Source organism: Gasterosteus aculeatus, chromosome 18, assembly GCF_964276395.1.
Source record: "Gasterosteus aculeatus chromosome 18, fGasAcu3.hap1.1, whole genome shotgun sequence".
Taxonomy (NCBI): domain Eukaryota; kingdom Metazoa; phylum Chordata; class Actinopteri; order Perciformes; family Gasterosteidae; genus Gasterosteus; species Gasterosteus aculeatus.
Genome location: NC_135706.1, coordinates 4,809,309 through 4,829,586, shown reverse-complemented (window position 1 = coordinate 4,829,586; position 20,278 = coordinate 4,809,309). Strand labels below are relative to the sequence as shown.

The window sequence follows — 20,278 nt, the reverse complement described above, 5'->3', positions numbered from 1 at the left end:
TAACTGACCCATGCAGAATTATTTTTAGACTGTGTAGATCAATAGTATTATGGGCTTTGAATCTAACTTCTTTCAGGTGCAACTTTTGGATTGGATTTGGAGCAAAAATACATTTTTTAGAAAGCACATTTTCTGTGTACTGTTTGGTCTCCTGTGTGACACGCACCTACCCTCACGTGGCTAACTGACAGCCCCACATTTACGGCCTATAACCCCAATGACCCGCTAATCAGAGACACTATGATGGTGTCAACCTCGCTTCGTACTGCAGGGACCTGTTCTGATGACAATTAAGGATTGGGGAGCTTTTTGAAGACATAAACCCTTGGGTGATGGTAAAGGAAGAAAGGATGAAACAAGAGGAGAGGACAGGGATACCAACCAAATGAGAGAGGAGGGGGAGGACCAGAGGAGGGCTCCATCATGAGCTCAGAAGTCACATTATATCTACGTCTGTTCCCTTCTGGCCCAGGTAGAGATGGAGAGGAGCAGAGGGTAATGGAGGGATGAACGGATGAGGGGTAGGCGTGTGGATGAGTGGAAAAAAAAGATTACAGAGCCGGTAGGAGTGGGGGGGGGGGGGAAGAATAGTTATTTAGTCATAATCAGGCTTAAACCAATGTTGCTGATTTAAATGACAATACCTAAAGGAGTACAAATATAAATTGGATCTCTTCAAGTGCATCCGTTACTGAAGCACTGAAGCATGCTGCATTGAATGTATCGGTGGGCAATATTCAACAACAGCATCCCAACACACACAGTGTGGTCCAATCCGATGAAAGGAGACTAACATCAGCCGCTCTACTTCATTCCCTGCCTAACAAGTCTCAAAAGTCTATTTGTCGCGTGGGTCAACAACCCGTTGATTATAATGTGCACTATAACCTGTAGTAAGAAGCTGTGGCTGAGTGGTCTCAGACCGGATGCTAATAAAACTAAAAAAAGTCATGACGCCTCAATATTTTAAAAGACAAAAAGAAGACCAAAAATGAACACGAACAAGCTTATTAGAATTGGTGTAGAATAATTTAATCTAGCATCATATAATTAAGTTATTTAAAAAGGATATTGTAACTGGAACTTTGAAAATGTAATTTTTAAATAATTGTATCATTGAAACATGCAACACTAATGTCATATATCAGTAAGTACAATGTGAAAAGAATGACAACATGCTATATATATATATATATATATATATATATATATATATATATATATATATATATATATATATATATATATATATATATAAATGAAAGAATGAAAATTTATATATAAAGTGGCCTGTGTACGACAAAGCAACCTCCTCTAAACTTACCGATAGATAAAGTACCTTTGGGTTTGGGTGGGAGTGGACCAAGGAATCCCATGTTGTCATAAAAGTTATGGATTGCACTAAGATTAAAGTGTGGTCCTGTAAAGAGATGGAGAAAAAAAGGGGAGAAAAGGGGATTGACATTTGTCTCAGAGCTGTGCACGTACACACACTCCAATCTAACACAACTACTAATTAGCAGGACATTAAAGTAAGAGTCTAAAGCCGTATGTCTTAATCATGGATCGGTGCCCTTCGCTGTGAAGTGTTCAGTTTGCCTGCAACCGCTTTGAGACATACCACTCTTAACATACAGAAAGTAGGGACATTAAACAGTTTAAAGTGCATTTAAAAGTTAGTGTTGAGCACTATGCATGGCATAGCACTTCAGTTTTCTATCCATCTCCATCCCTCGCCAGGCATGTCTCCCTGCTCCACCCCCCAAACGAGTCAAACAAAGACAAACCACAAGAAAAATTATTGCTTTTACTTTACACTAATAATGTCAATTTTGCTTCCCTTACTTCACTTAAGCCTAGTTTATGCTTCTGCGTTTTCAGAGCGACGCAGACGCAAGACCCCCTTGCGTGTCCCTTGCGTGCCTTTTCACACCTCCTTGCCTCCTTGCGTGCGTCAACCCATTTTTCTAGGCTAGGTCGAAAGCGACGCAAGCCTCCCGCAGCGCACAAGGCTGCGATTGGTCTGCTAACTACATCCTTTACGGAGTCTCACATTTCCGCTTTCATAGCCCGACACCACCATTAATAAAACGAAGAATGACCGCTTCTACAAGTCGTCATTGGCGGGTTGTATAAGCGGGCTGGATTCACGGAGGGAGATCTCCGCAAACGGCGGTTTGCCAGTCGAGAGGTGCACAAAGTTGTGGAGGAAAATACGGGACAAATGTGTCCGCGATGAAAAGCAGCAGTGGCGATGCACGGGGCAATAAAGTCTATGATAAATAAATAAACAAACCAACAACTTCCACACACAAAGACGTGACTCTCTAGGTCATCTTCAACAAAAACACGTTACTCCACCTGTTATTCTGGCAGTGAATTGCTCTGCAACACACGCAAGACTTTTAGAACCATGAATTGAAACAAGTGCGTCGACGCAACGACGCAGACGCAGAAGCATGCGCCAGACTTTACTGTCAAAATGGTGGAATTTATTCATCTCATCACGGCTAATATTCTGGCTAACTCTTCTGTTGTACAATGTAATGTTGTTGTAAAAGGAGATCAAACTTTTGGATGTCAGTTTTTCAGTTATGACAAAAGGCTAAAACACCAAAAGCACGACTTCAAGCAGCAGATCACAAACATTAAACCCAGGAGCCAACAGGTCTGTTACGGGGCCATTCATTCATTGATTCATTCAAGGCTCCCAATGGCTTTAATTCACCTGTGTGAAACTGCTGCCACGGGGCTAATAAATCCCCTCGTTGCTGAACAATTTAGGAAGATCTGGTAGTGAACAGCACAATGGCAGCACCTTGTGTGCAGAGAAGATGTTAGCATCAGTGGACCCTAGATCACACTACGGTTGCCCTCACTCACCCACTGTTAACGGTATCATCATTCAATCCTGACATAAACAAGGAGCTGAGCGCCAGTTCAAAGCTAAACACAGATGACTGTTTACCAGAGGGAGAAGTCGTACCTCGAGTTTGAAGAAGATCAATTTCTTTGGTGAGGCAGTCGATGTCGATCTGCAGTAACCGGTTTTTGCATCGCAGCTGCTTCATTTCCTCAATCTGGAAAAGGAACAAGGGGAGAGGGGTTAGAGGCGGGGGGATTCAGCAGGCGAACCATTACACATCACACAAGCAAGGAGCACCGCCCGCCCACCCCTCAAACCCTCTGTTGACTCCAATTTTAATAACAGCTGACAAAAACAACCGACCCAACAAAAGAAGGCGGCGGTTTTCAGCAAGCTCACAGCTGCGGATGGTAACGTTAATACTATCGCTGTGCCGGCGTTACTTAGGAAGCCTCGTCATCAGCGTTTTTACCTGCAACACTGACTTCAGAGTCTAAAAAAAAAAAGAAATATCGAGCAGAGTCGGCCAAAAACCCAAAACAGACCCTGTAATCAACTTCGTGCTGGGGTGTTGGAGAGTGGCAAAGTGACTCAGATCGTTCAGTTTTGTCTTCATAACCAGTGAAGCATCGGGTTTGCAGTTATGTAAAACATCTGTGATGGCCACTAGCAAAATTACGTTGATTTGTCATTTTATTGAATGCTCTGCAAAGGAAAGATGCGGGTCAGAAGCTAATGTCAATGATTACGGTTTTCAACAATAAATGTCTCAGACCAAAACCAAAGAGCAGAAACTTCATTGGCATTACTTAGGGAAAAGGCATTGCATTCTCTCCATCTTTACGTATCCATCTTTTTCCAACAAAAGCAAAAGATAAATCAAATGTGCATCTGGGAACATGAATGAAGCTTACAGAAGGGATTTGGGAGGCCGAGTTGGATCTCTCCAGCCGTCTCCTGGTCAGGTCGTTCTCCATCTCGTTGACCTCCTCTTTTAGCTTCTCCAGCTTCTTCTTCTTCAACTCCAGCTCGTGCCACAACCTCTCCATGCGGGCCTTCTGATGGACCAACAACGCTGCAGAGCGAGCACACACACACACACACACACACACACCTTTGAGGATTACTGCTGTGGATATACAGCACGGACACATCTTCAGTTACACCGGTCAAACCAGTTGTCTGTTGTCTGTCTACTGTCGCGCACTAACCGCCAAGACAAATTCCTTGTATGTTTGGCATATTTTGGCAAATAAATGTTTCCTGATTCCTGATTCTGGGCCTGATTAGACTTTGAGTGGGAGCAGTGCAGGTGAGCAGTGTTTACAACGGAAGCTTTTACCGGGCACATGTTCCACTCATATCTTTACAGCCGGTTTCCCATAATTCACCACTGTTTCTGTCATCCGTTTGACAAGTTGTAACTCATCCCACACAGATGCTCTCTCGCCTGCTACAGGAACCCACAAACCACTCCATCACGGAAACGATGCTCGGACAAAATTTGTTTTTCATCGCCCCTGCCCCGCCGCAGGGCCATGTTGAACGTCCCGGAGCTAAACTGCTAGCCGTTCGCTCAGCGCAAGTTCAGTGGCACGGAAACCACGAGCCTGACACTAGTACCACCTGAACACTAGACACTAGTACCGCCTGAACCCGATGCATGGGAGGGGGGCTTCGCATTGATGTTAGTTTGGCTTGGAAGAGAAAAATTAGCTTTGATTTTAGCCTGCTTGTGTTTGGCTTTTAAGTTCAACATCATGTGTTTATTATGGGATAATTTTGCGCTTCTCTTCTTTTTGTTATTTCAAGTGAGCTGTGCAGAAGGGGTCTTATCTTCTTTATAAGACGCCTTCTCGCTGATCAAATAAACGTGCCCAATTTCTTTTAAACGAGCCCCGAAACTGGGCTGACTCAAGCAGTTTAAGAACAACAATTGTTTTTCTATTAGCCACTCCTACTTTTCCTTTTTGAGATTCATTATCACACAACGATCCGCATGAATGACTGGCTACACATCTGACTGACGAACTTATTGTTAAAACTCCCAAGAATTTGTCTCCCTGGGTTACTAACCCACAATAACAAACACAGGAGGGGAATGTCTTATGCCACCAGTTTTTTTTTTGATTCATCAAATTGGCTGAAGGGAAACAGTATTTTTCAACATGTATTTTATTTTCCCATGTTAAATTTGGTTTAAAAACTTTACCGGAACCTCAATATTAGTTGCATCTATGGACCAGGTGTGAACGGTGCATGTTAAGATCAGCCAATCCTATTAAATGAGCAGTTAGGTGGTGACAGGTGTGTGCGAGTGTGTGTCTCTACCAGGTACAGTGAAGAGGTCACTAGGTCTTTTTCCAAGCCAAAGCAGGTAAAGTCAAGGGTGAAAGCGGGCTGATGAGGATTAACATGCTCGGTGTGATGCCGCCCCCCACCTCCCTCTGGGTGGTAGTCAAGGCCACAGCCGGTGACTCCCGCACGATGCAGTTGAAAGCCCAAAAAAGGAAACGGCAGTTGGCTCCGACACGTTTGACTCACACTGCAGAATCCGCCTGTCTCGGGGAGGTCGTCGAAGTTCAGCGCGGAGGACTCATGCAGACGTCATCGCGCCGGCCCTCACCCAGCGAGTCACCTTAACCATTGTCTACATCGCAGAGGCGGACACGTAGAGCGCTGTTTTCTACAGCGAGTACACACAGTGCTTAGCTAGAGAAACACTCCACAGGCCGTGTTGTGGAGAGACTTTCTAAATCACACCGTATACTTTGTAGTAAAATTACTTTCTTGGCAGGAAGTGATGGAAAAAGCATTTGACCCATTGCTTGGAATAAAAAAAGAAAATAAACTGCATACTGAGGTAACTAAAAACGTCTTTTCCCCTCATCACTGCCCCTCTTAAGCCACTTGACATTTGACAAACAACCAATAAACAGTGGAACAAACAGCTGTAACGAGACAGCTAAGTCTCAGAGGGGCATGAGAGCTTTGGAATGTATTTTTGCATTGTGGTGTTTCATTTCTAGATGTTTCTCTAGGGCGTGAGGACTGGGATCGGAGTGACGCCGCTCACCTTGCGTGTATGCCGCGTCGTCTGAGCCCATGCTGAGTCTTCGCGGCTCGCTCGGCCTCTCCCTGTGTGCCGAAAGCGGGTCCGACAGATGTAGGGGGTCGGGCTCCACGAAATGGTGGTCTGAAGGTAGGCTGAGGAGGTTGTTGGGCTCAAATGTAGGAGACACAACTCCGGGGGACACCGCGGGGGGCTTATTGGGGGACACGGTGATCTTAAAAGTGTATTTAGTGTTGGGCTGTGTCACCACCACGCGCGGGGACGAAGCCGTGCCTCCCCCTCCCAGAGAAGCACGGGACTTTGGTGGATGGTGGTGGATGTATGCAGGGCCCATGCTCACCTGGCCCCCCATGTTCCTGGCCCCTGAGGGCCCCTGCAACGAAGGGTTGGCTGAGATGTAGACTGTGGGAGGGTTCCTACCCCCACTGTCGTCACTGGTGGCGTTGGCAGAAATGTAAAAGCGGGAGCCGACTGAGGGAGCTTCTTCAGAGGAAGCGGTAGCAGCGGTGGGCGGGCTGGGAGAGATGTAAACAGGCTGGCTGCGGCTCAGGCCCGGGCCTCCGATGGAGAGAGGGGCGGTGGGGACGGTGGCTACCCCGGCAGAACAGGAAGAGGACGAGGACGAGGAGGAGGAAGGGCAGGAGGAGGACGTGGAGGAGGACCGTGGCCCACTGCTTGTCCGCAGCACGGCAGTAGTGGAGTTGCTCCTCTGAGGAGATTCAAGTTTGATCTCAATCTGATTTTTCCGCGGGCCGGTGGAGATGTTCTGGATGTTGTACTGGCTGATGGTTGGCATCGAGGTGGGCATAACTGAGGAGGTGGTGGTGGAGCACGACGAGACACCGGAGGACGAGGCCTGGCTTCCGGTGGGGATGAGGGAGGGCGCCTGGGGATTGGTGGGAGAGCTGATCGGCATGTAGACGTGAGAGGTCTGGTGGCCCTGTGTCTGGTGCTGTGAGGTATGCGAGGAGGCGGTGTGCTGGGGGCCAGACCAGGGAGACGGGTGTGAGATCTGGTAGATCTGCTGCTGCGGCTGGGAGGTGGGGCTGTACTGGGCCCTGCCCCCCTGCAGCTGCTGCTGGTGGTTCTGCCGGGTCGTACCACACTGGGTGACGAAGGGCCTGATGTAAATGGAGTTACCCTGTGGACTGTTTGTTGTTTGTGGACCGCCGTGTATGTGCAAAGAGGTGGGTGTGTTGCGGCCCGTCTGGATGTGGGGTGCTAGCGTCACGGTTATTGGGTTGAAGCGCGGGGTCTGCTGGGATCCTTTGACCCCCATAGGGTAGAGCCCGAGGTGCTGCGGAGGCTGCGGCTTTCTTGTGGGCTCCATGCCACCAAACACATTGATGCTGGCGGGAACCTGCACTGGGGCGGACTGGGGCTCCGGCGGAAAGAAGTCACTGTTAGGGGCCTGGCCTTTCTGGAGGGGCCCGTCGCTCAGGCTGTGGGCCAGAGTTCGACTGCCGTTCATTCTCGGGCTGTCCTGGTTCGGGGCCACGTGCACATTCTGAGACTGCAAGCCCAGGTTCAGCTGGGTCATGTGTTTGCGAAGCCTGTCAAAGCCGGGGTCGTTGCTGAGGTTTCCTTCTTCGCTGTACAGGTAGCCCGGACTGACCTGGGACAAGTATTCGCAGCAGGCGTCTAGATTGTTGTTGTTCTGAAGGAGAGACAGAAAGCAAATCAGTCATGCAATGTCAGATGAGAATCCTAAAAAGATTCAGACCCGTTTTTATCATTCCCGTACAGCAGCTGGTCCGAAAGGCTCTGGACCAATTTCTTTTTTATTAATCAAATAACCGGATGAAAAAAACAAAAAAACAGCATAAAAATAAGGATTCATTTCCAACCCTTCAAAACAGAACTGAAAATTCACAGTGCAAAAAAACAAAACAAAGTGCAACTGGTTTATCCTTGAACATTATAATTTATAAATGAAGAGAGAAAAAGAAAAATCTGAAAACTTAATAGGATTAGTTTGAACGTCAGAACTTGTTCTCTAGACTACCCTTACAGACGCACACAATCACAAGTTCACTTGAACCTTATTCATTCATGAAAGTTAAGTAAATTTATACACCACATTAAAACACACCCAAAAACAACACTTTTAATCGATTTTTATCACACATTTTCCTTTGAGATTGCAAAGCGGTTTATAATGTTGTGATCGAGATTGTTAAAGTGTGGCATATTCTGGCAAAAATATTCTGTTTACAATGTAGTAGTTTTAAAATAGTACCATCTATACATATGCACCTCTGGGATCAAGATGTTTGAACCTGCCCACCTGCAGAACACACTGGGAGACAACACCCTCTGGGACTTCTGGGAACTTCTGGCGCAGGTCATGCAAAACCTGAATGTCAATCTGGTGGCTTCCCTGGGCCATTCGTATGTTGCCAGGTCGGTACTGCTCGTTCTGCTCAGCGCCCTGGGGCGTCAGTCGTGGCAGCAAACCGCCTTCATCTTGAACACCTTCTAAATTTAAACAAAGAAAAAAGGGGAAAGCATCCGATGAGAAAGTTTTCATTTGGCTTTTGTAAAAACCACAACATACGCAGAATATAATTTTTCCCCAAGTGGGAGGAGAATCTTCACAAAGTAATACGAGCTAGAAAAGTCTGTGTTTAGTTACTCCAAAAAATGTTAAAGTTGGTGGTCTGCTGCAAGTCCGCTCTTCAAGACACCCAACAGACATTTGAGGTTGTCGATTTCATTATGGCTGGGGGAGCTTTCAAAACAAAAGTTCACGAGAATACATGGCATTCATTTCAGGAGCCCTCCTCCACACAGAGCTCCTTAATAAAAGAGTAGCAGAGGAAGGAAACCACCCCGACTGACTACTGAAAACAGCCTTTTCCAGTAGTGGTGGGTGGAGAGGGGGGGGATGAAAATCTCAGCGTAGAGATCTGTTGATCTGCAACGTAAGGCAGATCTGGAGATCAATTGACCCTTAAAAATACAAAATTATTTCTGACACTTTACGCAGACAGTTTCAGGGATATAAACTGTTCGCCCCCATCTCACACAGGAATGTAGGACAATTAGGTTTTTATTCATCCCAGAACCCTGAATCAACCAAAGAGGCTTTTCTAAAAGGGCCATACCGTCAAACTTTCTGCTCACATTGGAACTCGAAGATTGGAGTTCTTGTTTAGAAGAAAGCCTTTTACTTTGGAAAAAGTTTCCCCTTAGAGCTCTACAAAATGCTTTCTTATGTGTTTTCATTAGAGCTAAAACGGGAACGTTGCTAGCATAACAATACCTTAATTCCAGGGGAAAAGGCTTACTTCAAAGTAATATTGCCATGTCCCACATTTGCCCCACATCCACCTTCAGATAGGAAAAAATGAATTGTCCTCACCAGTAATGTGAAACTGCTTTTCTAAACTTTCTTTTGGTCAGAAAATTACAATTTCGGTAAAAAATGTCATTGTTAACGCAATGTGAACATGGAGGAGGATGTTATTTTATTCATGCTTGTGTTTTATTTACTTGTATGTGCTTGATTTTCTTCTTCCTTTTGTGGGGCGTTTGAGTTTGCTTGTGTGGCTAGCTCGCTACTTTGTTATGTAGTACTCCTTTTGAGGGTAACAAATAGCATGTAATCTATATCAAATGATTGAATGGAATAAAGAAAATAGCAAAGAATCCTCCCCTCAATCATGAAAAAAAAAATCAATCAACAATTTCTGGAGTGTTTCTTACCTGCTGAAATGAAACCAGGTTATATTTATCCTGAGCACATGTCTGTTCAACTGTGGATCACCAACACCTCCCTTACTGTGGGCCTGCTGCTGTGACTGCTAACACAAAGTGCTTAATCAACAAGCCTTGAGTGTGCCCATTGATTATTTTAATAATATTACAACAAACACTCGGTACACAATTACTATACAGTTCAACAGTACCTTAATACACTGAACAGCCTCAAATTAAAACACAGCAGAAAAAGAGCATACTAACATAATTCCCCGGAGGAAGGATTCTTGCTTCACACTGCTTCATTTTTAACCAAGTTGCTTCAAATGTTTCACAGTGAGGAAGACATGTATTTAGGCTCTCTAGACCCAGAGTTTAAAAAAAATAAAAAATAAAACTGAGCCCTGGGTTTCCATTTGGCCCGGCTCACTTTTCCAAGCGTTCTTTAAGGAAACCCACGAGAAGACTCATGAGAACTTGAAAGCGTAACTGCATGACAGGTGTTGCCTTCGTCTCATCCTACAACTTTTAATCTGACTGCTAGGGCTGAAAACTACTTATTGTTGTGTGATTATTGCACCAAATTAACTGCAATAAACAATATTATTGTAATTTTTGGACCATTTAATTCCACGCATTGCATAATAACAATATAATATATAGCATCATTGATCTGGAATAATTCAATTCAATATTAATTTGTAACGCAGAACTTTATTGGAGTAAATACAAAACAGGGATTCACGCCTATACAAATGTTGTGCGCAAAGTCTGTCAGAACAACGGATTTTGCAGGGCTTGCTAAAAAAAGACACGCGAGACAGATGCGCTGTGCACGGAGGGGAGGGGCTGTGTGTGTGTGTGTGTGTGTGTGTGACAGACGCGTGAGTGACAGACGGAGGGAGAGCAGGGTAACGAAATGCAGCTGAACGAATACGCTGCGTGATTTAAATAGCGTAAAAAAAATTATTTACAGTGTTTCCCACACATAATAAATAAGTGCAAGGGACACTGTTTGAAGAACGGTGAGGCTCAAATCCCACTGGCAAGGATTTGTATCAGGACGAAGTAAAAAAGTAGCTCACAGTAGTAGGCCATTCAACTCGGAAAGACTAGCTTCCTGATTGGATTCTCCCGAGCAGAAAACCATTCATAACTTTGTTTAAAAAGTGTTGCAGTAGAAAATGACCGAGCAAATAGTTTTGATGTGAAATATTCAGTATTTCGCAAAGGTGTATATTATTAATGTTATCATTTATTTAAAAAGGAACATGAAAGTAAAACATGTTATTTAACAAAAGCATGTTAGTTTACATGTCCTCTCTACCTTTAACTCCCTCACACATACGTTTTTTTGTGTAATATATTCTTATATTCAATATGTATACAAACATTGCACACTGTGGAAAAAGGGGATACAGGTACTCTGTTACAACTCATCTCAGGACGTTGGGCAGTTCCCCCATTGTGGGTAAGGAAACTCACTACTTGGTTGGCGCAGGTCAAGCGGTGCGGTCGGATTGTTTCCTGGCTTCCAAAACAAAAAGGTCCACACCACTGCACTGTACGGAAATATAAGCCTTTGGTCAGTGTGTGCTTTTTGGAGGGCGGAGAGACGAGACGGGCTCTGCGGGGGGGAGGGGTTCCCCGGAGGAGCTGGTGGAACAGGGCCTGCGGTCAGAAGAGATAGAGACAAAGCGTCTATTGCTAAGTTGGCCGGGCCAAATCATTGACGCTCAGTTCCACACACTCTCTGCGAGCAGCAAGCCTGCCATGCTCCATCAATGGGCTCATTCACTCCGCCGGAGAGCGAATGCACCGTAAAAACTTAATTAGCCTAAATAAAAGAAATAATCAACGGAGCACCTGGTGCTGCGGCCGCTGCGATGGCCCACACACCAAAAAAAAAAACGGCGTAAAAGGATCTACACGTTACTTGAAGAATACACACAATATAATGCCATGCCACACTCTCTTCATCGTGTGTAGGCTGGATGCTCCCATCGTGATTGTGTTGCGCTGATCTCGTCGGATCGAGTCTTTTCTGACGAAGCGACGGTTCACACGTGGTAGATGTGGGATACAGTGGGAACTCTGGAGATCCCGCGGGATCCAGGATCACAAAACATCGTCTACAGCTTTATTAAGCATCCCACAGGCATCGCATCGTGAGAATGTCTCACTTGGTCCGGCAAAATTCGAACTATTTTTTTTAAAAAGGGACTAATTGGCAGTGGCCGCCACTATGGAGGACAAAAAATGAAGTATAAATAAATACAGGAATAAATAAATAAATAAATAATGTGTAAATAAATAAATGTATAGATAAATAAATAAATGTGTGAATAATGTGTACATAAACAAATGTATAGATAAATAAATGTATGAATAGATAAACGCTGAAATAAATATGGAAATAAGTAAATTAATGTATCCATAAATAAATAAAAGTTGATATTCAAACAAGTCATAAACAAATGCATAGATATTTATTTCTAAATTTCTGTTCGCCTGCATTTATTTATGGGTCTGTATCATATGTTTATTTCTACATTTCTGTTTGTCTACATTTCTACATTTATTTATGCGAGCGTCCTATATGCTAATGAGGTGGGAGGTCCTAACCTCTGTCTGAAGCAGAATTGGTCACATGAGTGTGATTGCTCCTGGTCTACCATTTCTATCTTGAAGTTAACTCCTTACAGGAGTTGTTGTTAGCATTTGGCTACATGGTTTTGTTTTTACAAACCATTTAAAATCAATTGTTAGCAAAACGATTTAGAGAAGCAAGGACACTCTTCAGTGTCAGCTGGATAAAGTGTCTGAGGACTTGGAACAGCTCAAAGCGACATGGATGTGGAAGTTGATCAAACAATGTTCGGTCGTCCTGGGGTCTGTTTTAAAGAAACGGGTTTAGTGAGAATTTCGCACTTGTCTGTTTCAGAAAGGGAGGTAACTAAAGCTCAGGGTCAGTCGCCATGGTAACTGAACCTGTGAACCTAACCTGGTCGGAAGCAGGATTTCTTCAATTAACCTCAAGTTTCTTTCACAGTCTCCTCCCTCTGACAGCAGCCCAGCCAATCACACAGCGCACTTTCATTTCCGCATTCATTCAAGTACTCTGTATCAGGCGTATTTTAGCGCAGTTTCCACATACGCACAAAATAAGATGTTACGTTAAAGACTAAAGTGTTTTCTCGGACATGGCACGTCCTTTTCTGGACGATCCTGTTAATGAAGAAGCAGTTTTACTTCGCAGGGTGTTAAATATACGTTGGGAGAAAATAGAGGCCCCGATTAGATATATTGTCATTTCCAGATAACTACTTGTTTGAACGGTATCGTTTTTCTTCACAGTCCATCAAATATGTACATGACCTCACCCGTCCTCATATAAGTAACGTCACTCATTGTGGACATGCTCTCACATCGGAGCACATTCTTCGAGTAGTGTATTACTTTTTTTGCAAACGGCAGTTTCCTTTACAAGATTAGAATATTAGTAAAGCTGCAGTATGCAGAGCTGTGAGAAATGTGTTCCCTGGACACAAACCAGTGAGAGCCATTAAAGAATTCCACAGGATGCACCTGAATAAAATACATTATAGGTTAAATACCACTGTACCAGTTTTTACCAGCGATATTGTTCTTGTGATTAAATATGAGCATGGGTCTGTATTTCAAGCCTGTGTGTAGTGCATTCTAACGAACAGTGTAAAAACTTGGAATTAGTAAAACGTATAGATTATGATTAGTGTGTACATTGAATATTAACTGGCAACACTATATTGTAACTTACAGCAATTTTCTCCCACGCCGTTTCTCTGTCTTTTGCTGCGGTAGCGGTGTTGCTTTTTTTCTAATTACGGGTTCATACTCGACGTACGCTTGCATTAATACATCCAGCTCAAGTATGCTGACCGATTGTTTGTGATGGTGTGGTGGCGGGCGTGGTTTTGGCTCGTCTGCAGCGGGAGAGAGGGGGGAGTGGCTCAGGGAACGGTGCCAGGTGGGAGCAATTGGCATCTGCACAGCTGATGCCAATCTAACGTTGTGTTTGTCTTTTTAAGAGCAGTGAGAGCGGCGACAAGGAGAGAGACGCGGGGACCTCACTGCTCCGTGTGTGTGTGTGACAACTGCAATAAAAACATATTGTATTGCGACCAACCCTGCCGTGTCGTGTTGTCTCTGCGCCCCGAGAACCTACAGTCGTGACAGTGGCACCCAACGTAGCGGGGGAACGGCGGAATGACCGACGAGCAGCAGCAGGGGATGCCGGCTCAGCCAATCCTGGCGCTGGGTCGGATGATCGGCGAGCTGGCGGCCATCCAGCGGGACCAGGCGGAGGCCAATCGACAGTTCCTGGGGGCGCTCCAAGCCCAGGTGGGGCGTCAGGCCCAGGCTCTGGAGCAACTGGCGGCGCGACCGGCCGACGCTCAGCGAACGCCTGGGCCCGCGGCGCTGACCGGACTGGCGCTCCATCGCATGACAGCGGAAGATGACGCGCAGTCCTTTTTGGAGGCCTTTGAGGCGATGGCAGAGGCGTGCAGCTGGCCGGCGGAGGAGTGGTCGGTCCGGCTTCTGCCTCTCTTATCCGGGGAGGCGCAGACGGCGGCCATGGGGCTGCCACCGGCGGCCCGGCGGGACTACGCATCCGTGCGTAAGGCGGTCACCGACAGGCTGGGGCTGCTGCCAGAGGACCATCGCCGGCGGTTTCGGCAGACCAGGTTGGAGCCGGGGGACCGGCCATTCGCGTACGGACAGCGGCTCAAAGACGCCGCGAACAGATGGCTGCTGCCCAACGGCGTTGGGGGGATGGAGGCCGTAATGGAGAAGGTGGTCCTGGAGCAGTTTGCGGAGGGGCTCCCGGCCCGGACGGCAGCGTGGGTGAAGTACCACCGCCCACCGACCCTCAAAGCGGCCATCACCCTCGCAGAGGATCACCTGGCGGTGCACCCCAGCGGTCAGCGGGACGAGGAGGGTACGCCATCCCCGGCCCGACCAGCGCGACGGCGAGAGGGGCAACGACCCGTGCCGGCCCCGCGACGGACTTCGTTCCTTCCGGCCCGCTACCCGGAGACCGCAGAGCGCTCCGGTGCCCTTCCCGACCCACAGGGGGGTTCTCAAACGCCGGGGCAGGAATGTTGGAGGTGCGGGCAGCCCGGGCACCTCCGGAGAGAGTGTCCGCTGATGGAGGTGGGACAGGTGATTCGGGTTGCCGGCGTTTCAACACCCTCCCCCGGTCCGGGAGCGACGTACCGCGTTCCGGTAAGAATCCAGGGGGGTATACGCCAGGCGTTGGTTGATTCGGGCTGCATGCAGTCTATGATTCACCAGAGCCTGGTTCGGCCCGGGGCATTGGTGGAGGCGTCACGGGTGAGAATAAGGTGTGTGCATGGGGACGTTCACGAGTATCCCATAGTGTCCGTAGAATTTAGGCATAGAGGGAAAAAGCATAGTGTGAAGGCAGCGGTTAGCTCCCGCCTGACGCACCCTGTGATTTTGGGAACAGATTGGCCAGGATTTGATAAGCTAATGGGGCTGGCCGCGGGGGTGCGTTCACGACCGACAGGGTTATGCGGTATGTGCGCGGTGCTCAGCGGTGACGCGAGGTCGTCCGACGCTGCAGACGGGGAGGGCGAGTCGGCCTCTCGTAGAGACTCCGCCGGTTCCCGGGTTTCGCTCCATGGAAGATTTTCCACTCGAGCAGTCTCGTGACGATACTCTACGCTCAGCCTACGACCAAGTGATTAGGATTGATGGTCAGTTGGTGCGCCCTGACGCGGCGCAATCATATCCGCACTTTTCATTGATTAGGGACAGACTGTATAGAGTGAGTCGTGACACTCTGACGGGGCAGGAAAACACCCAGTTGCTGGTGCCGAAAAGCCGTCGGGAAATGATTTTCCAGGCGGCTCATTATAACCCGATGGCGGGGCATATGGGATACGAAAAAACGCTAGACCGGATAATGACCCGATTTTATTGGCCAGGCATCCGGGGGGACGTGCGCCGCCGGTGCGCGTCCTGCCCGGAGTGTCAGTTAGTAAACGCTCCGGCCATCCCGAGGGCGCCGTTGCGTCCTCTGCCGTTGGTGGAGGTTCCGTTCGAGCGGATCGGGATGGACCTCATCGGGCCGTTTCACCGGAGCGCACGCGGATATCGCTTTGTGTTAGTCCTCATGGATTACGCAACGCGATATCCAGAGGCAGTACCGTTGCGCAACATCTCTGCAAAGAGTGTCGCGCAGGCTCTGTTTCAGGTCATCTCCCGAGTCGGAATCCCTAGAGAGATTCTGACTGACCAGGGCACCTCGTTCATGTCGCGCACACTGAGAGAGCTTTACGGGTTACTGGGCATCAAGTCCATTCGCACTAGCGTGTATCACCCGCAGACGGATGGGCTGGTGGAACGTATGAATAAGACTCTGAAGTCCATGATCCGTAAATTTATTAGCGAAGATGAACGTAATTGGGATAACTGGCTTGACCCTCTGTTGTTTGCAGTGCGGGAGGTTCCCCAGGCCTCCACGGGGTTTTCTCCCTTTGAACTTTTGTTTGGCAGGACGCCGAGGGGGGTGCTGGACCTAATTAAGGAAAGCTGGGAGGAAGGTCCGAGCCCTGGCAAGAACGAGATCCAGTACGTCCTGGACCTGCGAGCAAAGCTCCACACACTGGGTAAAATGTCACGAGAGAATTTGCTCCAGGCCCAGGAACGGCAACAACGGCTGTACAACAGAGGAGCCAGGCTGCGGCAATTCACGCCGGGAGAAAAGGTACTTGTGTTACTTCCTTCTTCCAACTCTAAACTCCTGGCTAAGTGGCAAGGGCCCTTTGAGGTCACACGGCAGGTGGGGGATGTCGACTATGAGGTGGTGCGGTCTGACCGGGGCGGAGCGACGCAAATATACCACCTAAACCTCCTGAAAGCCTGGAGGGAGGCGGAGTCTGTTGCCCTGGTGTCCGCGGTACCGGAAAGAGAAGAGCTGGGGCCGGAGGTGCCAAAAGCGGCTGATCCCACCCCGCTCCCGTACGAGGCCCGTCTCTCCGAGGACCAGAGAACGGACATCGCCCAGTTGCAGAAGCAGTTTGCTGACGTGTTCTCCCCCCTGCCAGGCCGGACCGACCTGATAGCTCACCGAATCGAGACGCCCCCGGGGGTGACGGTGAGATCACGTCCCTACAGGATGCCCGAACACAAAAGAAAAGTGGTTCAGGGGGAATTGGCTAGTATGTTGGAGATGGGGGTAATAGAAGAGTCCCACAGCGCCTGGTGTAGCCCCATCGTTCTTGTGCCTAAGAAAGATGGGTCGGTACGGTTCTGTGTGGACTATCGCAGGGTGAATAATGTGTCACGGTTTGATGCCTACCCAATGCCCCGGGTCGACGAACTCCTGGACCGGCTGGGTTCTGCACGTTTCTTTACGACACTGGATTTAACCAAGGGCTACTGGCAGATTCCTCTGTCTCCAGAGTCCAAGGAAAAAACGGCGTTCTCCACTCCGTATGGGTTATACCAATTTACCACACTTCCCTTTGGCTTGTTCGGTGCCCCGGCCACGTTCCAGCGTCTCGTGGATCGGGTGCTGCGTCCCCACGCTGCATATGCTGCCGCCTACTTGGATGACGTCATTATCCACAGCGCCACCTGGGCGGAGCATGTGCGGCGGGTGGGCGCGGTGCTGGAGTCCCTGAGACGGGCGGGGCTCACCGCCAACCCGGGGAAGTGTGCAGTTGGACGGAGGGAGGTCCGGTATCTGGGGTACCACTTGGGGGGCGGGCAGGTGCGTCCTCAGGTAGACAAGACGACGGCGATTGCGGCCTGCCCGCGGCCCAAGACGAAAAAAGAGGTGAGGCGGTTCTTGGGGCTGGCGGGGTATTACAGGCGGTTCATTCCCGGCTTCGCGGACCTCACCAGCCTCTTGACCGACCTGACCCGGAGAGGTGCGTCAGATCCGGTCCAGTGGTCGGAGCAGTGCCAGCAGGCGTTTGAGAAGGTGAAACAGACTCTTTGTGGGGAACCACTCCTCCATACCCCTGACTTTTCTTTTCCCTTCACTCTGCAGACTGACGCATCGGACAGAGGGCTGGGGGCCGTTTTGTCCCAGGAGGTGGAGGGGGTCGACCGCCCAGTCTTATACATCAGCCGGAAGCTGTCCGAGAGGGAGGCCAGGTACAGCACGGTGGAAAAGGAGTGCCTGGCCATCCGGTGGGCGGTGGACTCTCTGCGCTACTACCTCCTGGGACGCTCTTTCACCCTCTGTTCGGACCACGCCCCGCTCCAATGGCTCCACCGCATGAAGGATACCAACGCCCGGATCACCCGGTGGTATCTGGCGCTACAGCCTTTTAACTTCAGAGTGGTCCATAGGCCGGGGGCGCAGATGGTCGTGGCAGACTTCCTCTCCCGCCCTCTTGGGGGGGGGGGGGGAGTAGGTTAGGCCGGTGGGCTTCCCGGCCGAAGTCGGGCGGTGGGGGTATGTGGTGGCGGGCGTGGTTTTGGCTCGTCTGCAGCGGGAGAGAGGGGGGAGTGGCTCAGGGAACGGTGCCAGGTGGGAGCAATTGGCATCTGCACAGCTGATGCCAATCTAACGTTGTGTTTGTCTTTTTAAGAGCAGTGAGAGCGGCGACAAGGAGAGAGACGCGGGGACCTCACTGCTCCGTGTGTGTGTGGGACAACTGCAATAAAAACATATTGTATTGCGACCAACCCTGCCGTGTCGTGTTGTCTCTGCGCCCCGAGAACCTACAGTCGTGACAGATGGTTGCCACGGTAACTCGTAGTATCGTGGCTCCATTCATGATGCCTGGTCCCTGAAGTTCAGGTGCAACGCTGATGGCCCCTGTTCGATATCTTTGTACAAACTGTATGCTTAATATGAGAAATGCTCCAGTAAATGCCTGTGTCACCAGCTGCATGATGCAGGGGGGAAGTTAAATAAATGCTCTGATTAAGCATAAGATTTGAGATCACTGTTGAATTGCATTCTTATTTCCCAAACTCTATTCTGTTTCACATGAATAAAAAGATCACACAAAAGTAAAAATAATGCTAATGACAGCACTGTGGGTATAATATATATATATATATATATATATAAATAAATATATATATATAAAATAAATATATATATATATATATATATATATATATTTTTTTTTAATAAGCAGGCTTCAAAATTATTTCTAGATATTTTTCTCTAATGACCCTGAACATATTTGCAACAGATATGTTGGAGGAGAAGCTATAATCAGTAAAGAGAATTAGGACGTTGCAGAAGGAACTTGCTTAACTTGCTTAGTTGCATAACAAAGACCGTTAACACAAAAAATATCAAACAGCAATTTACGTCCAAGGATCCAAAGAATGCCCAAAAAACAATTCAAGGTGACTGACATTGACAGGATGGATTTGTCGGGCTAGATGATGTTAGAAGGCTGCTTTTCCCGTGGTGTAATGTAGTCGCAGTGTGCGGTTCACCTCAGACTGCAGACCCACTTCCTCACATGCAATTTCATCTTCATGTTCCCGTGATACTCATTGCTTCAAAAGAATTACACTTTATTCTTACGTTTTGATGAATTTGTTTTACATCGCCTCCCAGGGAGCGTAGGAATGCTCAGGCCCTGCATGGAAACTTTGCCGAGGAGAGCAGGTTTAACTGTGGACCTTTTTCGAGTAATCACAACAAAAGCTGCGAACCAAAGCGGTTTTCCACCGTGTTAATGTCACGAGTCCGGCTAAAATAAACCTCCAAAGATAAACTGTGATCCGGTCATCGATGGAAACTTCAAATGGTTGTCCGTCGTTAGCATGATCTTAGAACATCCTGAAACCATGTCTCTTATTGTCAGAATCTCACGCGTATTTGCTCTCATAGTACTAAGATGTAATACATTTTAGACAATAACATTTCCCTTAAAACTCTTATGGCCAGAGGTTGAGCCTCATATGTATATGAGGATTAGGGCTGCAACAACGAATCAATGAAATTGATAAAATTCGATTATTAAAAGCGTTGGCAACGAATGTCATTATCGATTCATTGTGTTTACTGCGATTATTACGTCACTCAATGAGTTGCGGAGATGGGCACGGAGCAAAAGTAAAAGCACCGAGCCGACGTAGAGAAAAGAGGAGCCAGCAGCGCCGGCAGTTGTTGTGAGTCACATGACACGTTACTAAAGACTAAAGACGAAATGACTGACTGTCACGCTTGATGTGTGACACGTGAGAGCCTTAAAAGTGTGTCAATGCTTCGCTGCTGCTGTTTACTCGTCATCCAGCTGCGATAGCTCGCTAATAACAGCAGTAAAGCAGTTAGCAAGACTAAGACACGTTTTTATTTACTCGCCCTTTTGGACCATTCATTTTTCAATCTGTTGTCTTGTATTTCATACTTTGTCCCATATTGGTTATTGTTGACAAATATATTTGTGTGTGTTTAATGCTTTCACAAACGGTAGTCTAGTGCGCTTGCGCTCACACTCTGGGTATACAGTAGTTGATGTTACGCCTGTAAAGGGAGACACTGTGATCCATTAAACCAGCGCGGCTAACTAAGAAGCCTCTAATGCATTTATTTACAAATGCCATTTTAAATTCATCTCATAGCACTTGGTTGTTTTTTAGCTGTA

At 47.7% G+C, this 20,278-nt stretch overlaps 1 protein-coding gene across 11 annotated transcripts in view; it reads right to left on the bottom strand.

Annotated features, from left to right (window-relative positions):
• Positions 1-20,278, bottom strand: part of tab2 (TGF-beta activated kinase 1 (MAP3K7) binding protein 2) — a 44,108-nt gene that overhangs the window by 2,442 nt on the left and 21,388 nt on the right. Inside the window, exons 2-8 of one of the 11 annotated variants that reach the window (XM_078094010.1) lie at positions 11,127-11,312; positions 8,227-8,417; positions 5,943-7,596; positions 3,781-3,941; positions 2,987-3,080; positions 1,325-1,420; positions 383-463 (exon numbers count right to left, since the gene is read on the bottom strand). In XM_078094010.1, coding sequence (XP_077950136.1) covers positions 383-463; positions 1,325-1,420; positions 2,987-3,080; positions 3,781-3,941; positions 5,943-7,596; positions 8,227-8,328 — 2,188 coding nt within the window. In that variant the 5' untranslated portion in view covers positions 8,329-8,417; positions 11,127-11,312. Of the gene's footprint in view, positions 1-382; positions 464-1,324; positions 1,421-2,986; positions 3,081-3,780; positions 3,942-5,942; positions 7,597-8,226; positions 8,418-9,647; positions 10,047-11,126; positions 11,313-20,278 lie in introns of those variants that run through there. The other 10 variants (XM_078094009.1, XM_040160522.2, XM_078094012.1 and 7 more) reach the window with 10 other exon arrangements.